This window comes from Perca fluviatilis, chromosome 4 (genome assembly GCF_010015445.1).
Source record: "Perca fluviatilis chromosome 4, GENO_Pfluv_1.0, whole genome shotgun sequence".
NCBI classification, from domain to species: domain Eukaryota; kingdom Metazoa; phylum Chordata; class Actinopteri; order Perciformes; family Percidae; genus Perca; species Perca fluviatilis.
The window spans coordinates 42108606-42131347 of NC_053115.1; the positions used below are offsets into that span (position 1 = coordinate 42108606).

The following is a 22742-nucleotide window of genomic DNA, read 5'->3' on the forward strand; positions in this document are numbered from 1 at the left end:
TATGGCCACGCCAAGACCAGCCTTACGAAGCAGCTCGATTGGTTAGGGTTAGGTATTTGACCTCGAGTGGTTAAGGTTAGGATAACCGATTGGTCAGGTGATAGGACCTTTATAAATGGGGTTACTGTATGTTACCTCACATGAGCATGGAAGCCTGGCCAATAAATGCTATTGAAGGGCGGGTCTTGGCGTGGCCATAGTGGGATTCGTAATATTGCTGGTGGACGTCGGACTAGTGGGCTGTAGGACCAAAAGGGAATTTTTCGGGTTATTTAGAGGTCGGAACAATGGAGCGTCGGAGAAATGACATGGCACCATATTCGGGTTGTTACAAACTACAAATACCTTGGCATTGTACTGGACAACAAGCTTAAATGGGACTCATGGACTGATCTTTTGCCCACTAAGACACAGCAAAGAATGTACTTTTTAAAGAAACTGCTTGTTTTTTAAGGTCAGTAATCAAATGCTCCAAATGTTTTTATACTGCTTTTATTGAAAGTGTTTTAACTTGCTGTATTGCCTGCTGGTTCGGAAATGCCACAGAGTCTCAGAAAAGGACAATCGGAAAAACAGTTACAACTGCCAGTAAGTTACTCGGGGATAACGCTACCGAGTGTTGAACACATTTACAAAGACAGACTGGTGAGAAAGGCCAATGTGACTACACCCCCCGGCATCTCAACTACTGCCATCTAGGCGTCGTTTCTGACCACCCCTTCTGACCAAGAACAGATGCAAATTCTCTTTTGTACCTTAAATCAGTGTATAGTGTATTGTAGTGTGTGATGTATGTTCTTCACGTTATGTCTGTCGGTGTCTGATGGAGGGACTATTGGTATGTGTTATATGTCTAATGTCCTGTCATGAAGTGCCTCGCGACTGTGCCAACACATGAACGAGGGAAACTTGAACGGAGCCAAAGAGGTTTTCAACAGGATGGCGGAGAGAACGTTTAAGTCTAAAGTCTGGACCCAGAGTTGCTCTATAGTTGTGTCATTTTCATTTACAAGCTAAAAAACTTTTCAGTCATTTTTTCTCCAACTTTTTAACCTTTTATGCAGTCTAAAAGCTACAGATCCTTTCTCTGTTGTCGAGCCGTCATGTTTAGGCCTAATCTGCAATGTTCCAGGGCTGATGGGAAATGGCGTTTGTTAAAGGCAGCTTTGACTTAAAGCACAAGACGTGACATGTTATCATAGGCGTAGTTTACAGAGGGGATGGCCAGTAGCCTGACAAGCCAGACCCACATCCAGATGTTAGGTCTGGGAACTCACCATTGGGAGGGCTCAATCCGAGGGGCGGGATAAACGGTTGTCTTACAAATTCCCTCTGCACTCAGAGCCAACCAGAGCAACGCTGGTTGATAGATTAAACTTTTCCCGTATCCGGTCGGCAAAACTCCGAACACATCTTCCTTTTTTAAGAATGACTTCAGTGCCGTTCTTTGTTCTTTTCTCAAAGAAAAGCTGAACTCCAAGTCTTCCAGAGTCGCGGCCAAAGCCAATTCCAAAGGTCGCTGTTCACCAGCAGCAGCAGCCATCTTCCTTGTTTTCAAGTAGCAGGGACTTCACGCGGAACCGTCGCAACTCTGCCTTCCTTATGTTAAGCCCCGCCCACCGACTCTATACACAATGTGATTGGCCTGACCAGAATTTGGTTTTTCCAGCTCGCAAACCAACGGAGAGTTGCTAGACTGACCCTGGCTGCAAATTAAATTTGCTGCCACTAGGGTGCGTCTAGATTTCTAGTCTAGATGGCCAGTACAACCCCCCGAAAAACCTTATATCATAATTTCATTTACATAAATAAAGACATTTGCACCATAACTTGATGTAGAAAAGGCTACTCGCCTGCCTGAGACAGGTTATGAGGTTATGTTGGGCACTGACTTGGATGAGGGGTACCACTGTCTCAACCTACATAGTGTATAAAATAAGTCATTTAATCCAGTGAATAACTTTATATAACTATGCCGGAGAGTGTGTGTGTGTTCCACTGTGGTTCCTGATTTATTTTCACGAATACAAATGTTGCAAACGTAATATTTTAAGTGATGAGCATGGTGTGCCATTATGCTGATGTGAGCATGCTCTAAATGTCTAGCTGACCGATCACATCACCTAGTCGGATCTACTTGTTGTACTGTATATTTACTGATCTGAAGACCTTATCACCAGAAAGATAAAAAAAACAAAAAAAACAAGACCTCTCAGCGTCACAGAGCCAGTTTGATTGACAGGTGACCTCTGTAAAGTAGACGCGTTCCTTCAAGGTAAAACTTTCTCAGGATGCAACAAAAAGGCTGGATTTCAGCGACGGCTGTGAGGCAAACGCTCAGCGTGGAGGGATGAGTGACAGATGGATGAACAGATTCATCAACAGATCGATGGGAGGTCTGACGGACGGATGGAGCAGAAGAGAAGAGGAGAATGGGGGAAGTACTTCTATTCTGCTCGTGCTGCAGACAGCTGGCATCTTTTTTATTTCTTTCTACGCCTCTACGAAGCTCAGTTAGGACGCTGGGGGGGGGACTAGGCACGTCAGTAAGCATGATCGCTAAGCATACAGTAAATTTGATAGAAATCTACGCATTTTCCTGTTATTTCTGACAATTTGATAAATATACATAATATATTAACAGGGTTTCTGCAGGTTTCACTAAGTGAAATTAAAGACTTTTTGAGACCTTTTAAAGACTATTATGAATGAAATTTAAGATCACAACATAAAAAAGCATATGCAGTACCTCGTTAGCAACTGGCTTTAACTGAGCCCTAAATTCAGTTAGGGCTCAAGCAGTATCACTAAATTTGCATGTCACCATAGCTGAGGAATATTACTAGCAAAACTACAACAGCATGGAAACAAAAAGGAGGGAGCATTTAAAAGAGCATAGACTTGATCGGCATTTATGAGAATGTCCACTAAAATGCAATTTCCATTTATGCCATGGGGGAAAACAAACCATTATAATTAATAACCATACACCTTGTTAGCGATTAATCTTTAATCCTTGTCATATTTACCGTCATGTTTTTTTGCTTGGTACAATGCCAAAAAGTGTCTGTGTGGCGTTTTGCGCCTCTAATAAGTAAAAAATCCTGATCTTAAGTTTTATATACTGCCGAATAGACAGACGAAGCCGGTGTTGATACCACTAACGTCGCTGCTACAGTCCAAGTGTGGTTACATGGAATTTATTTTTTTAACATGCTAAGACATACCAGTATTTAATATCATAGCTTTAATGAACGTGGGGTAACAATGTCTGATGACCCTGGGATAACGTTACTGATAATACAGTCAGATTGTATCATCTAAGATAAGCCAACGGTTAACGTTAGCGGTCTCTTACCTGGAGACTCAATCAGGTAGCTAACGTTAACAAAATATGTCGGGAAACGACACCTCTGGCCGTTCCGTTGGGTCATTTGTCCAGTCACTTACAATGTACGGACAATCCGACCCAATACGGCTCAGTTTGTTTAATGCATCTTGCTCTGTCAAGCAGCAAGATACATGGGGCGTGATCACAGAAGGCTTGTATCATGTGGACGCGCCGACAGTTTTGTTGTCATTACTTAAAATTCTTCATGGGGGAGACAGAAACTACGCACTATAGCTTTAAAGTTAGTGACTAGCTGGTGAACAAAGAAAAACATTTAGCAGCTAAATAGACAAATATTTCCCACAGGACAGGACAAAAGGGGAATATTGGACTTAAAGGAGACCTAATATATAACGTTTTAAGGTTCGTACTTGGTTTTTGTTTCTACTAGAAAATTTTTAGATGTTTCAATGTTCAAAAGACAAGTTTATTTTTCTCATACTACCCACGGCTGCTGCTTCTGCTTCTATAGTAATGTTAGCTCTATAGGCTACATAAGTGAACATTACTATTGTTAGCAGTGGACAGTAACAGAATATAAAGCAGGACTTTATACCATCAAAAATCGCAGAGAATTGCAAGAAATTAACAATATTGGCAGCCAAGGTTACATCGTTCCCTGTTGTTACCACGCAGCTACTATAGTTAGCAATGCTTTTAAAGTTAATGGAATATAGCAGCACTTTCTACCGTCAAAATTCGCAGATCAGGGCTTTTAAACCAAAAATTACACAACCGGAAACGTTTCAGCAGTAACATGACCCGGAATTGGGGAGAAATGAACAACATTGGCAGCCAAAATTACATCTTTGTAATATCTTATATCTGCTGATAGCATGTAGCTTCATGCGACAATGTTAACACTCGAGTAGGGCCTGCCTTGAGCAGATGACCAATCATAGAAGGCCGGCTCCGTCACATGGTGCCAAGAGTAAAAAAAAACAAATTAAAGCGGAGAGTTCACAACAATGGGGAATCTAAAGTTTTAGCTTACGGGGATTTCTCTGAAATACGTTGAGCTCATTATTTGAAGCTTTGGCCACGTTTAACATGAAAATCCAACATTGTAACATTAAAGATATGACAGAAAATATGGGAAAGCATAATAGGTCACCTTTAAAAGTAACCAGATGGGGAAAAACACGACTCAAAAATCAACGTTTTGCTCCGTTTTGTCTAGGCTGAACATGCCCATAGACTTCTAAACCCTTTCTGATGGGAGGCAACATGCTAACCACTGAGCTGCCCTTTTGTACGTTTTTATTTTTTACTTAGGGACATCCTGAAGGCAAAAATATCCCTAAAATAATACTGACAAACAACTCAATTACTGTATGATCAGCAATGGACGTTACGGTGCTCCAGCAGGGTGAGCTGCAGGCACAGAGTGTAATTAAATTCCCATCTCTGTGTGAAATTGTTGAAATGTGTGAAATTGAAACGGTGTCCACAGCGATTCAACGTAATCCACGTTCTTCTGTGCTGCACCCAGAGTGAAAGAGATGCTCCTTGTCCTCACAGACAGAGCCCTGCCTGATATTCATTTTTAATTAGAACTGCACTTGCATTTCCGCCCTGCTCAGTATCTCGTTTTATGAGGCTCCGCTGCGCCGCTGGGCTCCCGTCCGGAGCTGCAACTCACTGCTAGACGTGCTCCATGAATGCTCTATGCTGTTGATTTGTTTCTGGCACACATGGAGGGCCCTATCTTGCAGCCAGCGCAGCGTGTTTGCTAGTTTAAGACCGACCCAGTTGTCAGTTTCCCGTCCAGCACCCACGTCGTTTAAATAGCAAATGCACCTGCGCCCATGGGCGTGCTGGTCTTACAGGGAGGTGCGTTCAGGTGCATTCTGGGAGTATTGCTATCTTGAGGCAGCGGGAAGTGATCGCGCCATTGACCAACAAAAACCTGGTCTGAAGTCAATAACTCAGCATTTCATTGTAATTTTAACAGAGCATTAGTAAAATGCTCCTAGGCTCGTGCACAGCGCGCACACACTATGCTTGTTACACACACACACACACACACACACACACACACAACAGCACATACACATGCAGAAGATTTCAGAAAAAAAATATTACAGTGCAAATCCTCCATTATAAGAGCAATGCTCCAAGGTCCAAACGCGCCTGGCTTTTAAAGGGAATGGGAGATGATCTCTGATTGGTTGATTGCATGTTACGCCCAAAACACACCTATGAATTAATCTACTGCACTAAGTACACTTTTTTTTGTCCCGTTTGCAAACCAACAGAACGGAGACATAACTATTTGTGTAATGTTAGTCCTCTCTCTCTCTCTCTCTCTTGGAGCGTGCAGGAGACGGGACATGACTCGGATTACACCCCCGTCACGGAGCCGTTGGTAATTTGGTGATAAACAACCGAGTCTCTCAGTGTTCCATGGATTTGTCAGACAATATTTCCACATTGTCTCTTCAGTGTAAGATTTAGGTAGAGTCTTTGTGCGGTCGTCTTTGTCGCCTCTGTCGCCTCTGTCGTCTTCGTCGTCTTCGTCGTCTTCGTCATCTTCGGTCTTCGTCATCTTCGTCGTCTTCGTCGTCTTCGTTGTCTTCGTTGTCTGTTTACTTCCGGTAGCGACAGCCGCATGACAGAACTTGAACGTGAAAGCATGTCAATGATTTAAAAAAAAAAAGGGGTTGGTTGATTAACTTCAGCCGAGCCAACCATCCGCCACGTTAGGGCTGCACGATATTGGAAAAAAACTGACATTGCGATACTTTTTTCTGCCTGCAAGATATATGGCGAGACGTTCTGTTGTAGATTATTGTTACGTTTACAGCTTCGCGGCCCCGAAACGGAACGTTAGTTGGGACATAACCATTGTTTCTTTAGTCTAACTCTATTAGCTTTAGCACCTAGCAGGTGGCGAGCAGCGAACATAAAAAATTGACTACTGTAGGTTCACTACCGATGGAAAAGCATGCACACATCACTGTGTCTTACGGTACTTTTCTACAAACGGGAGAGTCCAACGTTACGTCACATACCGTATTTTTCAGACTATAAGTCGCTCCGGAGTATAAGTCGCATCAGTCAAAAAATGCGTCATGAAGAGGAAAAAAATATAAGTTGCACCGGACTATAAGTCGCATGTATTTAGAAATTTATTTCACAAACTCAAGGACCAAAAACAGTCTTTTTCATCTGTCAACTACACAATAGCAAACAGAACAACAGGCTGAATACGGTAGGTATCCGGTATGTTAACGTAACACATTAACAGTTATTGAACTATACAATAGCACCCAGAACAACTACCAGGGCGTGGAGACATAACTGCACCGTTGACAAGCCTCTCCCGGCAGCACGTTGTTCAAGCACCCATAGGGGACTCATTCCTCCAGCTCTGGCCGTCTTGCTTTCAGCCCGCAATTAGCCGATTAGCTTTCGTTGATTTCTTCATTGCAATAAGAGTCACCTTTTCGCCAGTCCAGTTATATATATTTTGATATATAAGTCACACCTGACTATAAGTCGCAGGACCAGCCAAAGTAGGAAAAAAAGTGTGACTTATAGTCCGGAAAATACATTACACACAATAGCCACCTGTCTTAAAGGGGAAGGGTCGGCCGCTAACAATCATGTAAAAGGAGAACTGTGAAGGTTTACTGTTCTATCAAGCAGCAAAAAAGGTGTGGCGTTAACATCGCACGTCCTGCAATGTGACCATCGCACATGAGCACATTGCGGTTTAGCCGATGAAACTAAATATTGTGCAGCCCTACACGACATCAGTGCTTCTACGCACTTCAAACTGTTCTTTAAATATAGTCTGTCCCTGGCTCGCTGCATACAAACAGAACAATACCCTCATCAAATGCACAATGACAACTCCTATTCACAGCCGCGGCTTGCAGAGTGTGCGGTAAAGAGTGTGTATGTGTGTGTGTGTGTGTGTGTGTGTGCATGTGCGTGTGTGGGCGACAAAGACAATGGCAGGAGAGCAGGGACGTGAAATGAACTTGAGACAGTGGGAGGCAGATGAACAAAAAGGGGGGAGGGAGGAAGAACTGTAAAACAATGAAGCTGGTGATCAAAAAGCCAAAATGTTCCGAACACATGGCGGGGTGGCGGTCGCAAAAAAAATAGATGTGAATATGGAGTCAAGGTTTCACGTGTGTGTGGGCTACAACCAACGATAATTTTCACTGTTGATCAATCCAGGGATTAATTTCGGGATGAATGGATTAGTCGTTTGTTGAAAAAAGTGGATCAGTATTTTCCCAAAAAAGCCCAAGATGATGTCCTCATATGGCATGTTGTTGTCCCCAACTCAAAGATATTCAGTTTACTGTCACAGAGGAAAGAAGAAACTAGAACATATTCACATTTAACAAGCTGACATCAGAGAAGTTTGACGGTTTCATTATACAAAATGAATGACGATTAATGTAATAGTTCACAACTAACCGATGAATCTTTGCAGCTCTATATCGGACGTTTGTTCCTCCCCTGTTTTACGACCCACAGAGTGTTTCATAAATTACAGCCCCTAGTTATGGAAGGAAATATGTCCTTGTATCTAAACCAGAGAACGTTAACGGTTGTGGTTTTAAAAAAGTTAACGATGTGAAACGGTCCCAGTTTGGTTACATTTAGGCACCAAAAGTACTTAGTTAAGTTTAGAAAAAGATTGTGGTTTAAGTTGAAGCTATAGTGCGTCGTTTCTGTCTCCCCCAGGAGGAATTCTAAGTAATGACAACAACACTGTTGGCGCGTTGACATGATAGAAGCCTTTTGTGATCTCGCACCAAAAAGTTAAGCACTAAGGGCCTAAGCTAAGCGCACGGCGTGAAGCGCCTGGCGCGGGTGTGTTTAGGGCGTGTCCGAATCCACTTTTGCTAGTTTGACGGTGGTAAAAAGGGTCCGTGTGCCGGGCGCCTGGTTCTAAAGGGTTGTACTTAGTGTTTTCATTAATCAGAGGTGTGTTTTGGGCGTAACATGCAATCAACCAATCAGAGATCATCTCCCATTCCCTTTAAAAGCCAGGCGCGTTTGGACCTTGAGTTGCTATTATGATGGACAATTTGCACCGTAATATTTTGCATGTGTGCGTGCTGCTGTGTGTCCCTGTGTGTGTAACAAGCATAGTGTATGCGCGCTGTGCACGAGCCTAGGTGCATTTTACTAATGCTCTGTTAAAATAACAATGAAATGCTGCGTTATTCACTTTAGACCAGGTTTTTGTTGGTCAATGGCTCGATCACTTCCCTGCTGCCTCAAGATAGCAATATGCCCAGAATGCACCTGAACACACCTCCCTGTAAGACCAGCACGCCCATGGGCGCACAGATGGGCGCAGGTGTATTTGCTATTTAATCGACGTGGGCGCTGGATGGCAAACTGACAACTGCGTCGGTCTTAAACTAGCAAAGACACTTGCGTCGGGCTTTGCGCCGCGCCGGTTGCAAGATAGGGCCCCAAGGCTTTAAAATTAGACGTTACTTCATTTCTGGTTACACGTGTGACGCTGACGTAAAAAAAACATTTTAAAACAGGACATGAACCAGTCTTCTGGGTGATAGTCCTGTGTTGTTTGACCCATCCCCCCCCCCCCAACCTGCCAATTAATCGCTTATCAAAAATAGTTGGCGATTAATTTAATAGTTGACAACTCTTCTGCTCTACACTCTAACGCTCTAATCTTTGCAGCTCTAGTTCTGAACGTGCAGCGATCACCAAAATAGACGTGAATGTGAAGTCAAGGGTTGCGTGTGTGCGTGCGCTTCTCACTGAGGACGGCAAATCAGGATAAAGACTGCTAGTAACAGTCGTGTGGAGTCACACCCGCCTACACACACACACACACACACACAAACACACACACACGCGCTCTGATAAGTGCAGCGTTGCAGGCTCATTTAGCCCATTTCTCGGGTGTAATGTAGTGTTTACAACACTCCAGGGACCAGAGGAGAGAGGAAAAAACAGACCCCAGAGAGGTTTGGAGACACACTTTCATCTTATAAAAACCATCAATCGCACCGCCTGCACTGTCCTCTTCTCACTATTCGTCACTGTAAGTCACAATTTGGATGGCTTCTTAATCACCATCGTTATTCATTTTCATCACCACGATGACTTCCGTACGGACTGCTGTCAAGTCTCACGTCGCTGTCTGATATTATCACCCCCCCAGCGCTACAATCAACGTCAGCCTGCTGGCAGGGACGGGCAGCCATTTTAAGGAAAAGTCTCTCGTCAACTAGAAAAGGGTCCAAAGAACAGAGAAAGTGTGGTGGAAAAAATTAAACGATGGCTTAGTGTCAAATGCTAACCAAATCCAGCCTTCTCTCCTGTATCTAAATTTTCCATCATATCAAATACAGACATAATCCTCAGAAGACTTCTCCTTTGACATGACTGTTAGCGGCCGACCCTTCCCCTTTAAGACAGGTGGCCATTGTGTGTATGTGACGTGAGGCACTCCCGTTGTAGAGAAGGACGGTAAGACACAGTGATGTGCGTGCTTTTCCGTGGGTAGTGAACCTACAGTAGGCCATTTCATATTCGCTGCAAAGACATAATTAATCACCGGATTAATGCAACGTTATCCCGACATCTCCCGCCCATTTTTCACCGCAGTTGCCAGAAAGCTGCTACCAGCCAGGCTAAAGTTAATATAGTTAGCCTAAAGAAACAAGGGGTCTGTCCTAGGGGTGCATGACATATCGACTCAATATCGTTATCGCGATATCACGTTGCGCAATATTATATCAAAAGTGTTGCGATAAGTATGCTATATTTTTATACATTTTTTATAAACATGTCCTGTTCTGTAGACATGGGCCTTATTTATTTATTCATATTGGACCAGTCCAATATGACTGTTAGTGGAAATAAATCTTGTGTTGTATTTGTTATGAATCTATTTCGATGCGTTTTCCCATAACTTTTCTAATTTTACATATGTTTAAAAACATCCAAATGAATAATCGATATCGCACTTTTTGTCAATATCATGCAACCCTAGTCCTTCCCAACTAACGTCACGGTTCGGAGCGGCGACGCTGGAAACGTAACACTGATCTACAACAGCAGCCTGTGTCTGATATAACGTCATTTCCACTGACTGAAGTGTTCTTGGATACACAGTGTGTTGCTGGTGCGTGACATGCAGGCATTGCATGCACAGCCAGTTACCAATCACAATCAATGTTGATCGATCCATCAAACAACCAAAGCAGGCCCCGCTAGTCGAGCACAACCTCAAACATGCATGCTTTACTCAGATCATTGACGTTGGCCTGGATCGATAGTATTCTATGAATACAATGGTGTCATGTGAGTCAACCAGCATATTGAACTACCTAATGTCCCTCTCCAAAATCACTTCAGAAGAGCAGTGTAGTAAAATTTTATTAAGAAAATGTGTGTATGTGCTCGTTGCAAAAGAAGCGTGTGCAGTCAATTGAGGAAGTGGTTAAAAGTACTCTGGGTGACCTCTTGATGCACAGAAGGTTAAGCTCAAGTCATAAAAATAGTTTAAGCCTTAAGCAGTTTCTGCCCCCCCCCCCGTGAGAGGAGGACCAGAGCGCAGGGAGAGGGTATATCGGGACTCATTCGAACAGAGATCCTGGTGGACCAGCTCTGACTTGATGTCTGTTGCTAGGGAAACGTAGACTCTGTTTTTGTGAACCCACAGCTGTGTTTGTAAACTTGTATGCTGGGCTCAGTAAACTTTGCTTAACTTGAATCCATCGTCTCAGATTGATCTTTGAGTATTTGGTATTTGTAAAGGCGGTTACACACCAACCAGACGGCCGACCGTCGGCAGAAAAGCCAGTCGGACTGATCAGTCTCCCCGAGTTGGTCCAAAAAGTTCCTCAGAACACACTGAAGCGGCGAGACGCAATACGTCTCCATAACAGCAGGCGGCGCTAATCTGTATTGTTGCCCAAAAAATGAAAACCGGCACCTGATTGGACGAACGCGTCACATGGGTTTGTTTTCTCCGGAAATTCAAAGCCAGACTGTCATGGCGGCTCGTTCAGAATACGATCTCATACTGTACTAAAATAGTTCACCGAAACATGTTTCTGAAAACATTTTAAGAGAGAAATAGGCCGTGCAGTTGCTGAGTCTGTCTTCATTTCAGCTCAACAAAGGTCAGTTTAAAAGATTTTCGTCAGATTTTGAGAGACTCTAGTCACGCTCATTCTGCTCGCCATTTCCGGGTGAGTCCCGACTGCCCTGCCTCCGACTGAACATGTCAGGTCGGCCAAAATGAAGGCCGACGGCCCCTCAGACGGACAACGGCACGGGACACACCGAACAGACTCGAGTCACCGACCTCGCCAGACTGTCCCACGGCCGACTATCGGGTTAGTGTGTCAGCGCCTTAAGTCCCATCAAAGAAAAAGTGCAGGAATTAGAGTAATTGGAGTCAGATATCTCAACATTTGGGCCGGTGCCTTTTTCGCCAGAAATTCCCTCCTTCAGTAGTCACATTGCTTACTTGCGCTGGTGTTTTTAAAGGATTAAAGTTCAACAAAGAATTGTTCACATCAAATCATGTATATGCACTCCCCTACAAAATCACCCCAGTAGTCAAGAATTATTTAGATTTTCCCAATAGAGCTTATTTATGTCATCTTGTAAAGATTAGTCTTTCGTCATATTGCAATGTATATCACTGGATTTTTTTTCCAATATCTTGCAGCTCTAATGTAGCTTGTTTTTGTGCCCTTTATCTAATTGTTTGTTTTAGAGCCCACATATTCACTAGGCTATATGGTTCAAATCTCAGTGCTCTCATCAACCCTGTGTCCAGCAGCGGGCAGCAGGTGTGACCCGACAGTAAAAACTATTAAAATAGTTCATCACCCCAAGCAATAAATAATTGTAATAAAACCTTTTTGATGGCCACGTTACCCAGTCCTGCTGCTCAGAAAGCAGAGAACAAAGCAGAGAACAGCATCTGGACATTGATAAATCTTCTCATTAACGTCTTTAACAAACGTGTAACAACGATCCCTCAGACGTCATCAACACCTCTCTGGGATCGATACCAATCAATCGATTGATTCCCCGATCGATCGTTTAACAGCATTAGGACGATCAATAACATTGGGTTGATCTACCGTTCTGCTATTAAATAAAGGCCGTTCAACAACACTACGAGAGCTACAGCCCACACTACAGTTGTCTATAGCGGCTGCCAGCCAAAAATACTCAGTCCAAAAAACACACCAAATTTGACCTATTGTGTAAACAGGCAAACAGACAAAATGAGCATGGAGCAGTGAGTCAGACAAAGAACTGAACGCCTCCTTCTCTCCTCTCTCTCCTGTCTCTCTCTCTCTCTCTCTCTCTCTCTCTCCTGTCTCTCTCTGTGTCCCTGTCTCTCCTATCTCTGTGTGTCTCTCTCCTCTCTGTGTATCGCTCTCTCAATTCAAATTGCTTTATTGGCATGAATGTCAGAAATAACAATATTGCCAAAGCATCAAGGATAATAATGTGAGAAGAAATACATACATACAATTCATTGAGTAACCTAAAATATATACATTTAAAAATAAAAATAAAAACAGGAAAGCAACAACAGTATATCATTATACAGTAAAACCGCTTGTGTCAAATGTAAGAAAGAAAACAAAGACAAAAGCAAAAACATGAAACAGAAAAAAGCCATGAAGTAGAGGATGAGAAGGCAGAGTAAACTGTGGGGAGATGAACTACAGATATTACGTGTTCTCTCTCTCTCTCTCTCTCTCTCTCTCTCTCTCTTCTCTCTCTCTCTCTCTCTCTCTCTCTCTCTCTCTCTCTCTCTCTCTCTCTCTCTCCTGCCTCTCTGTGTCTCTCTCTCCTGCAAACACTGCGTGTCTCTGAGTCACTGGAACAAGCTGAAGGTGCAGCGGTCGGTCCGCCATGTAACGGACCAGTGTGGTGCTGCTGACAGACCCACACACAGCGCGTGTTGTGCGGCGCTTTCTGACAGACACACACTACTGAGCTCATGTCCTCAATGTAAGCAAGACGCGTGTTAGCATTGGGGATGTCATGGTACCAAAAGTCTAGTGGGGGTGGAGGGGGGGGTACAGTTCGCAAAACCCACGGTTCGGTTCGTATCACGGTTTTAGGGTCACGCTTCTCGGTTCTATACGGTTCTTCTTCTACGCCTATCAAAATCGGACGAAAATCTTTTAAACTGGCCTTTGTCGATATGAAATGAAGACAGATTCGTCTTAAAACATTTTCAGAAACATGTTTCGGTGAACTGTTTTTGTAAAATACGAGATCGTATTCCGAACGGGACGCCATCCGAGTCAGTTTTGAAATTCGGGAGCAGCAAGACCCACTGGACGCGTTCGTCCAATCAGCTGCCATGTGTTGCGTTCGTCACGCTCATCCCCCTCGTCAAGTAAGTGTCCTATGTAAGTGTTTTAACAGAGGGGTCGAAAGTGGGCACTACGGCAGTAAGTGGTTAGTGCACATTAACGGTGTACTGACGAACCGTGTGACTCACACACGCTCCGAACCGAGACTAGCGAACGGTTCGGATGTTTTTTCATCGCTACCGATACCTCCAAAAGTTTTTTTTTTTTTTTTTAATAATACTTTAACATTAGTCTGGCATTACCAGCTCTATTTCCACAGCGGAGTGGAGTCTGGCTAGTCCACACACGCTTAGCACCGCCACCGACTGCATGATTGTGATTGGTTTAAAGAAATGCCAATAAACCAGAGCACGTTTTTTTCTCCCATCCTGGAATGCTCTGTGGACTAGCCAGACCCTCCTCGGCAGCGCTGTGGAGGAAGGTCTGCCAATGCGAGACTAGAATCAAAGTGATTCAGGAAATCAGTGACAACACCAAGCCCTACCTTTAACATCTGAACCACTATATGTTTTTTTTTATTATTTCTGGGCATTTTTTGCCTTTAATGGATAGGAAAGCTGGAGATATGAAAGGGGAGAGAGAGAGAGGGGGGGGGGGAGACATGCAGGGAACAGGTTGGACTCGAACCCTGGACCTTCTGCGTCGAGGAATAAACCTCTGCATGTGTGCGCCCGCTCTACCAACCGCGCTAACCGGCCACGCGCTACATGTCAGAACACAGACACTGTGTCTGTAACAGACATCACGGTACAGTGTGTGCAGCTCTGCAGGCATCGCAACAACTTCAAAACAAGTTCACTCCCGGAAACCACACGCCTCATTACATCCCAGCATCAAAGATCCTTTCAAGCTTTAGCGTGACGTGCGCCGCCAAGCGGGGCCAATCAGTCGGTGAATAAACGATCCGGCGGTTCGAGACATGATCAAAAACATGTTTTTTTTCGTGCAGTTTTCACGGAAAAACACCGAGACCTCTGTGACCGCTGTCGGAAACCGCAGAGCCGTCGTACAAAACATCTTGGCGCGTCGGCGCGTAATAATCCCTTCAGCCAAGAGCTACAACACACACACACACACACACACACACACACACAGACACACACAGAGAGACACACAGCGTGTCGACCATCAAATGCAACTTCACAGTCATGTTTACAACATCCCTGATCTCTGAAAACAGCCGTGTCCCCTCCCTGTGGAACAGCCAGTGTGTTTGAGCTTTTCACAGGGATTCTGTAGGTTCCACCAACTCAAACGTAAGGCTTTTTAAGACCTTAATGGATGAAACTTAAAAATGCCCATATTATGATAAAAAATTTAAATAAAAAAATCACTTTTTCTGGGATTTGGGGTGTTATTTTGTGTCTCTGGTGCTTCCACACGCATACAAACTTGGAAAATTACCATCCATGGTGTTCTGAGTGAGATATGGTTTCTGAATGTGTCCTGCCTTCAGTCTCTGGGTGAGCTGGTCACAATCTGCACGGCTTTCTACGTCACTAGCCAAAACCAGGGGCCTAGGGGACTAACCGTTAGCATGCTAGCGCTAAAACACTGCTACAACACACACAAATTCACCCTCATCTACAAAATAATTTGTATAGAACTACTTCCATGTCCCTGTTCTGCAGGTATTCCACGCAAAGTTGGAAGTGCTCCCTCGTTTAGAAGAAGTCTCCCGGCTAATCCTGCCTTGTACAGGCCGAAGTTGGAGAAACAGCTAGCTAGCTCATGTAGTCCTTACCTAGCTACTGAGCATGTGCGACTGACAACAAAGATATTACAGAAGTTGAGATGTCTCACTCTGTAGCTAAAACAGAGACCTGAACACAGGGTGAAAAGAGGAGCTGCAGCAATGTGCAGAACAACAAAAATATGGTGATTTTTGAAAATTAAACCATGTAAACCTATTCTGATGCAATCTCAAATTACAATTATGAACCTGAAAATGAGCATAATATGGCCACTTTAAGACCTATATCGCGACATAAAACACGTTCAATGTAGCTTGCGTTGGTGATGTAATGTAATGGATGATTATGGTTGTTGTTGACGATGGTCATTGTTAATTATATTGTAATAATAAATAATACATTTAATTTATAATGCACTTTTCATCAGAGATCTCAAAGTGCTACAGGTTAGAAACAAAAAAACTACTTCAACTTTGTAGGCCAATATGCACTTTTTCCTACCCTGTGTAGGTTACATTTGAATTTGAAGGCTTAGAGGTAGCGTTACATGGACGTAGGAAAATCAAGAACATTGGTCCCATACAACGCACATGTATGCTTCCAAGTTATTTTGGGGTAACGTGGTTGAAAGAAACCCATACTTCTGATATAATAAACTTTGAAAACGGGGTCAAATTCGACCCAGCAAGAACGCAAGGGTTAATTACGGTGGCCCTGAAGTGCAAATTATAACAGCAAATAAAAAACGCAACAGCAAATCACAAAACACAACGGCAAATAGGAAAACAAAACGGCAAATAGGAAAACACTTCAACAAATCATAAAGCACAACGGCATTAATTTCTACCTGAAAAGGTTGGGCCTATCTAGCAGAGGATGGACCCTCCTGATTGGACAGAAGGACTGTCTGTCTTTTAACAGACAGTCTGTTAAAAGTAGCCGTTTTTCCGTGTTTTTTCACCTCTCCTTCCTGTTAAAAGACAGACAGTCCGTCTGTCCAATCAGGAGGGTCCGTCCTCTGCTAGATAGGCCCTACTTTTTCCCGGTAGAAGTTAATGCCGTTGTGTTTCATGATTTGTTGACGTGTTTTCATATTTACTGTTGTGTTTTCCTATTTGCCGTTGTGTTTATGATTTGCTGTTGCGTTTTTCTATTTGCTGTTGTGATTTGCACTTCAGGGCCACCGTAGTTAATACATGGCGTTCCGTTTTTTTCTGCTTTTATGTATTCTATTTTCTGATTTGACTGTATGTTTTATTCCCTCTGATGTGACTGCATGTTATGTTTTACTGTTGGGACTTCATGTTAAGCACTTTGGATACCTGCTGGTTGCTGTAAAGTGCTATATAAATAACTGTTGATTGATTTTGAAATATTGATGAGGATTTCAGGCGGCATATTTTTCCCCCAGTAGATCTTCTGGAACATTTTGTAATAAATCCTGTAAAAAAAAAAAAAATCCTGCACAGTGCATGTGTGTGAGGCCACATTAGCATGACGTGTAACAACAATAGCTTTGAGAGGATTATGGTTTCTCAGGGAACAGCAGACGGGGCTCGGTGAAAACATCTCCTCCTCTGTACAGCAGCGTGACACGCGGCGGCTGATAGCAGGCGCCGCTCAGCAGGCTCCGGGCGCTCCCTTTGTCTGAATCAAAGTGTCACGGGCGACACAAACATCACCAAATAACAGCGCCAATCATCGCGTCGTCTCCTGGAGCTTGGGAGACTTCTGCGAGCGTTCCATTCCTCAAAAAAAGCATGACCCACATTTTCACAACGAGGTATGATGCACGCTCAGCAAACAATGCATCGCGCGTCTTGCTGTGACAAACATCAGCGTTCCAAACAAAGGGCTCTGCTTTAACTCTGCTGGAGCTCAACATCAGAATCAGAGATGTAGTGCCAGGTGAGTGGCACTTACTAAGAACGTGATTTGGCTGACGGTGCATTCATAAAAACAACAAGATGAAATAAACTAAGGCGGCACGATATGAGGAAAATGTGCAACAACGTTGCTGAATATCGCGATAACGATATTACTTGCAATAAACAAATGGATATTAAGAGTGAACTAAGATCTCCATTTCTGCTGCTTTTTAAAATCCGACAAACTGCTTGTTGGATTTAAAACAAATGAAAGGAAATCAGTTTCAAAGATTCTTTGACGTACTGCCCTAAAATAAACAAACAATAAATACAGAAACCACACACACACACAGAGAGAGAGAGAGAGAGAGAGAGAGAGACACACACACAGACACACACAGAGACACACAAACACACACACAGATACACACACAGAGACATACACACACACACACACACACACCTTCCAATATTCCTTGCTACCCTTTTCTTTCCATCTTTGCCTCCTTTCTTTCATCCTACTTTGCTTCCCTAAGTACTTCCTTTCTTCTTTCCTTCCCTCCTTACTAACCAACTATTTTGATGAATCGTTTTGAGTCATTTTTCATGAAAAAACAGTGAAACTTGTGTGACGTCAGCTTGTTAAATGGGAATATTGTTCTAGTTTCTTCCCTCCTCTGTGACAGGAAACTGAATATCTTTGAGTTGGGGACAAAACGAGACATTTGAGGACGTCATCTTGGGACTTTGGGAAACACTGATCCACATTTTTCAAAATTTTCTGACATTTTAGAGCCCATGCAACTCATCCATTGATCCAGAAAATAATCCACACATTAATCAACGATGAATATAATCGTTTGGTCGCAGCCCTACTCGTACCGACAAAGAACTCTCTCTCGACGTCTGCCTTCGTGCGACAGCAGCCACGTGCAAAAAACGATTGTTAAAAACATCCGACTGCATCCGTCCCATCGTTTCTTCTCCCCTCCGACTCTCTGCCACTTCCATAAATTATGGAGGGAAGGCTATATTTGGACTCCGTGAAGGGAGAAAGAGAGCAGGGGGTGGGGTGGGGGAAGAGAATCTGGAGAGGCTTTGTTCAGCGCACATGAAAGCAGCACACTCACTCAGGTTCACTTTAACATTCTGTGCACGCTAGTGGCTATTTATTGACAACATGGGGTTGAGAGCTCACTACAGAGACTTGTTGACCAGCCAAAAGATAACACGCACACAGCCAGGGCCAGGTACCGAAGTCCATACTTTTTAGGCTCCGACCCAATTGCCTCTAAAGTATCGAGTATCGAATATCGAATAACGCCTCGTCATTCAATACCCAACTGTCAATACCTAAAGGAGTAAATCTCATCAGCGTCAGGCAGCCAATCAGCGCGCAGCACGCTTCGACCAAGCTCTAGTAAGTTTGTGACTGGCTGTCCCAATGTTGCACGTCGTAGAAAAACTCTACGTTACGCAGAGACGGAGCTCACCTAGTAGGAGCTGGAACAGAAATACAAAGAGTCGTCCCTAATGTGGAATGTAGAGGACCACTTTGGAGTTCTAATGCACGCTGCTGATTTAATGAAATAAGTATGGGTTGGTAGCCCGGGAAAACCCTGACCAACTTCCAGCAAACTTGAGATTTGCTCTGCAAGTCTGTCTGACCAAGAGCCCATTCAAACCCATTTCCAATTTTTTTTGTATGTATGTATGTATGGTCTATTTTGCTGTGTAATTAATGTTTGTCACCCTAAATGACGGATTAAACGAATGTTGACTTAAGGCGTCCTGAGGAAGGCAGGCTGCACAATTAATCGCAATGTTATTGAAATCACAATATGGACTAGTGCAATACTCAAATCGCAGGGAAGCGGTCACGGAAGGCTTGTATCATGTGGATGCGCCAGCCAGTGTTGTTGTAATTACTTAGAATTCCTCCTGGGGGCAGCAGAAACTACGCACTTTAGCTTTAAGCAGTGTTTCCTTTAGGATTTTTTTTTAGCAGTGGGGGCACGTCTGTCCGAACAATAACCCTCCCCCCCCGTTGTGATTGAACTGTATTTTTTGAAGAATTATAGGGCACTTAACATCTAGTTAACAACTTAACAACAGGTCTACAAAATGAATTAGAACAGACCCACCGCAGGGACATTTTTTGGTGGAGCCGTTCGTTTAATAGTCGATTCGGAATAAAGCGAACGTTTTGACAATGAACTACATCAACACAACAGTATGTTGGGTTAAACTGGACGGTCCCAATAACCTCTGAATTTTCTGCATTTTTTATACAGCCCTATTTCTGATACCGTGGTGGTAGAAATTCTGCCATGGCGGGCCGCCACCACAAAATCAACATAGAGGAAACACTGGGTTTAAGTATTGTGGTGCTGCAGAGACGTCCCAGCCTACAAACCCTATCCTACAGACTAAAGAAATAAATCTTTGTTTTGTAAAGGTCCTCACAAAAATCACACTATCATTAAAATTTTTATATTTTTCAATGAAAATTAGAATAATGATACAAAGATGACATTCTCTCCAATATCGTGATTCACAACACAATGGCAATATCAGTCAAAAATAATCGCAGTTAGATATTTTCTTCATATTGTGCAGCCCTAAGGCAGGCACAAAGAAGATAACCAAAATCCAAAAACCACTAGAAAAACCCAGAAGACACCAAAGGGAATAAACTTCCAGGACGAAGCGACGCAGGGGAGGAGAGACGACAAACCGAACGGAGACAAAGAAAGCACATAGACTGATTACACGAGGTAACAACGGGGGTAACGAGGGACAGGCGACGCGAGGGCTGAAGAACAGGTGGAACACAGCAGGGCAGGGCAGACGATCCCAAACGCGGGAAAATACATACAAGGCCGGAAGTAAAACGAGACAAGACGCAGGAGAAACAGACACTACAAAGTAAAACAGGAAACTAGAGCATGAAACAAACAAGTAAAAACACAGCTACAGCTTATCCGTTTCCAGCGAAACGGCGAAAGCAGAAGATCCATGTCCATGTTCTTCTAAATGTCAGACTGACTGACTGACTTGTGACATGCATTCTTCTTAGAAAACAAGCTCATGATGATATATTATTCAACTTTTGTTTTTGTTAAAGAAGGAAAAGGAAATCCCAATACTCATTACTATCTAAACTGAATAAATCAAAAATCGCAACCGCATATCGTGAAAGAATCGGATCGGGACAAAAGCATATCATCCCAGCCCTGATAATTAGCAGCCAGTAAACCATCCATTAATGTTGCTTTTAATGAGGACGTTGGACCCGACACCCTCCGCCTCTTTCCTCCGCCTAAAAGCCCACCAGCGGAGGAACACACTTTCAGCCCCTCGCAGCGGAGCTCTGCGGACGCAAAGAAACCTCCATCTATCTCAACCACACAAAAAAGATGGAAACAATTCAACCTGATGGAACAATTACACCTTAGTTGGTAATTAGGACATGTATGCACAGTGTGTGGGGACGGCAGCTGGACGCGTTCAAATTCAGTTTGCGTCCGTCTGAAACCAAAAAGAACCAGGTATACAGCGAGGGAGGATTCTCAATTAAGCCGATCCAGTTCACTAACTAACTCGTGAATCTTTTATTCCCCGGTCCCTCCTTACAGGGTACAGGAAGGATGGGTATTACTTTCATATCGAGGGGAGGGGAAGGGGAGAGGGGTGAGGCAAGGTGAGAGAAAAAACATCATAATGAGCATGAAAACATCCAGAGGAGCGCATGACGGAACGTAAAGGAGGGAGGGATGCTCCTAGATCCATTCCTGTACATCCAGCGAGCACAAAGGCTTGGACACATAGACGCACACATTCATCCCTGACATCCCGCACTTTCTTCTAAACAGTGTTGTGGGCTTTTTGGGGGGGATGTTGGGTAGATCCTACCTTTACAATCAGCGTCTGCTCCTCTCCGTACACGGAAACGACCCAGAACAAAATGGGAAAGTAGCAGGTTTTCCAGCAGAATCCCGGGAGCCCCGCTTTCCTCCTCCGTCTCGCTCCTCCGCCGCCGCCGCCTCCTCCAGTCGCCATGGCTGTGTCCCCGAAATCCCCCCCCTCCTCCTCGGCTTCCCTCCGGTGTTTTCCAGGCTCCTGCTTCGCTTTGTTTACCGGAGGAAACGGATGGTGCGCTCGCGCTTCATCCCGTCTGTTCGGTGACTGCCGCGTTGTGTTGTCCTGTCTCTCCTCTCTTCTCTTCTCTCTTCTCTCTCTCTCTCTCTCTCTCTGTGCAGACGCGCTATTGGTTTCCTACACTTGACGAGTGGCCATTGCGCATGCTCATTAAGGTGCAGCGGAACAGCTGGGGAAGCCTGGCTACGAGAGAGAGAGAGGAGAGAGAGAGAGAGAGAGAGAGAGAGTGATGTGATGGATGTTGTTGCAGTAGCGCTTTGTCAACACCAGGAGCGCTACAGATGCAGTTAGACATCTGTCTCAATGCATTTCTTCTTTAAGCAGGTGACAAACATGAATGAAACAGGAATCACTATTAAAAGAGGTACGATACACAGTGCCTACGTTATCAGTCTGATGCACTAAACAACAACCTTGTTACTGAAAAACACTTACATTTACTAAATTTTTTTTTTTAAACCTTACGTACTCCCTGCAGTACTCCAGAGTACCTGTAAAGGGTACGCATACCTCCATTTGAGAAACACCGATCTATAGCATCAGGAGTTGTGGACTGCTATTCAGTCCTTCCAGAAAAATGTTTTTTTTTGTGATTATTGTGGGCAAAAATCCTTGATTATGCGGCACGTTTTCTTAAAAAATGCAATGGAATATGCGGGATATTTATGCAATTTTATGCGATGAAATTGCGGGAACTTGCAAAAACTGCGGGAACTTGCAAAAACTGCAGATTCCCCAGCCCCCCCCCCCAACACCCTGCTTTTCAATGATGTTCACGTCGCGTAATTACGTCACTTCATAACGTTCCCATGGCAACAGGGGAAAATGGCTGCTCTTGTGTGAAGTAAACGCAACATTTTTCAACTTTCTGCTAAGATATATTATGTGACTTTTTTGCAACGAAAATAAGAGGATTATGAAATCATGCAAGCCCCGCATATTTTGCGCGGAAATCGTCAATTTATGCGGCGAAAGTGCGGCGTATTTGAAAATATGCGGACTTTGGCTCATTATGCATTGAATTTTCTGGAGGGACTGGCTGTTAGGACTGTGCCAGTCTGACACCAGGTATCAGCAGGTTCGGTCAGGTTCAGTCTTAATTTCTATCATTGTACACAGGCTCGGGCCGGGCCGGGCTGGGCCGAGCGTGGTCCGCGTTGCGTTGTAAATGAGCGGTCAGGTCCTGCGTTTTGATTAGCGCAAAAATGGATGTTGAGGAAGTGAAATGGAGGCTGGCCTCTGGAGGACTTATTTTATTTCT

General features: G+C 43.9%; 1 protein-coding gene across 3 annotated transcripts in view; it reads right to left on the reverse strand.

The window, feature by feature from the left end:
• Window positions 1-21628, reverse strand: part of mmp24 (matrix metallopeptidase 24) — a 100305-nt gene extending 78677 nt beyond the window's left edge. For all 3 annotated transcript variants that reach the window (XM_039796448.1, XM_039796450.1, XM_039796449.1), the window contains exon 1: window positions 21236-21628. In XM_039796448.1, the coding sequence (XP_039652382.1) occupies window positions 21236-21382 (147 nt within the window). In that variant the 5' untranslated portion in view covers window positions 21383-21628. The remainder of the gene's footprint in view (window positions 1-21235) is intronic.
• Between the last annotated feature and the right edge of the window lie 1114 nt (window positions 21629-22742).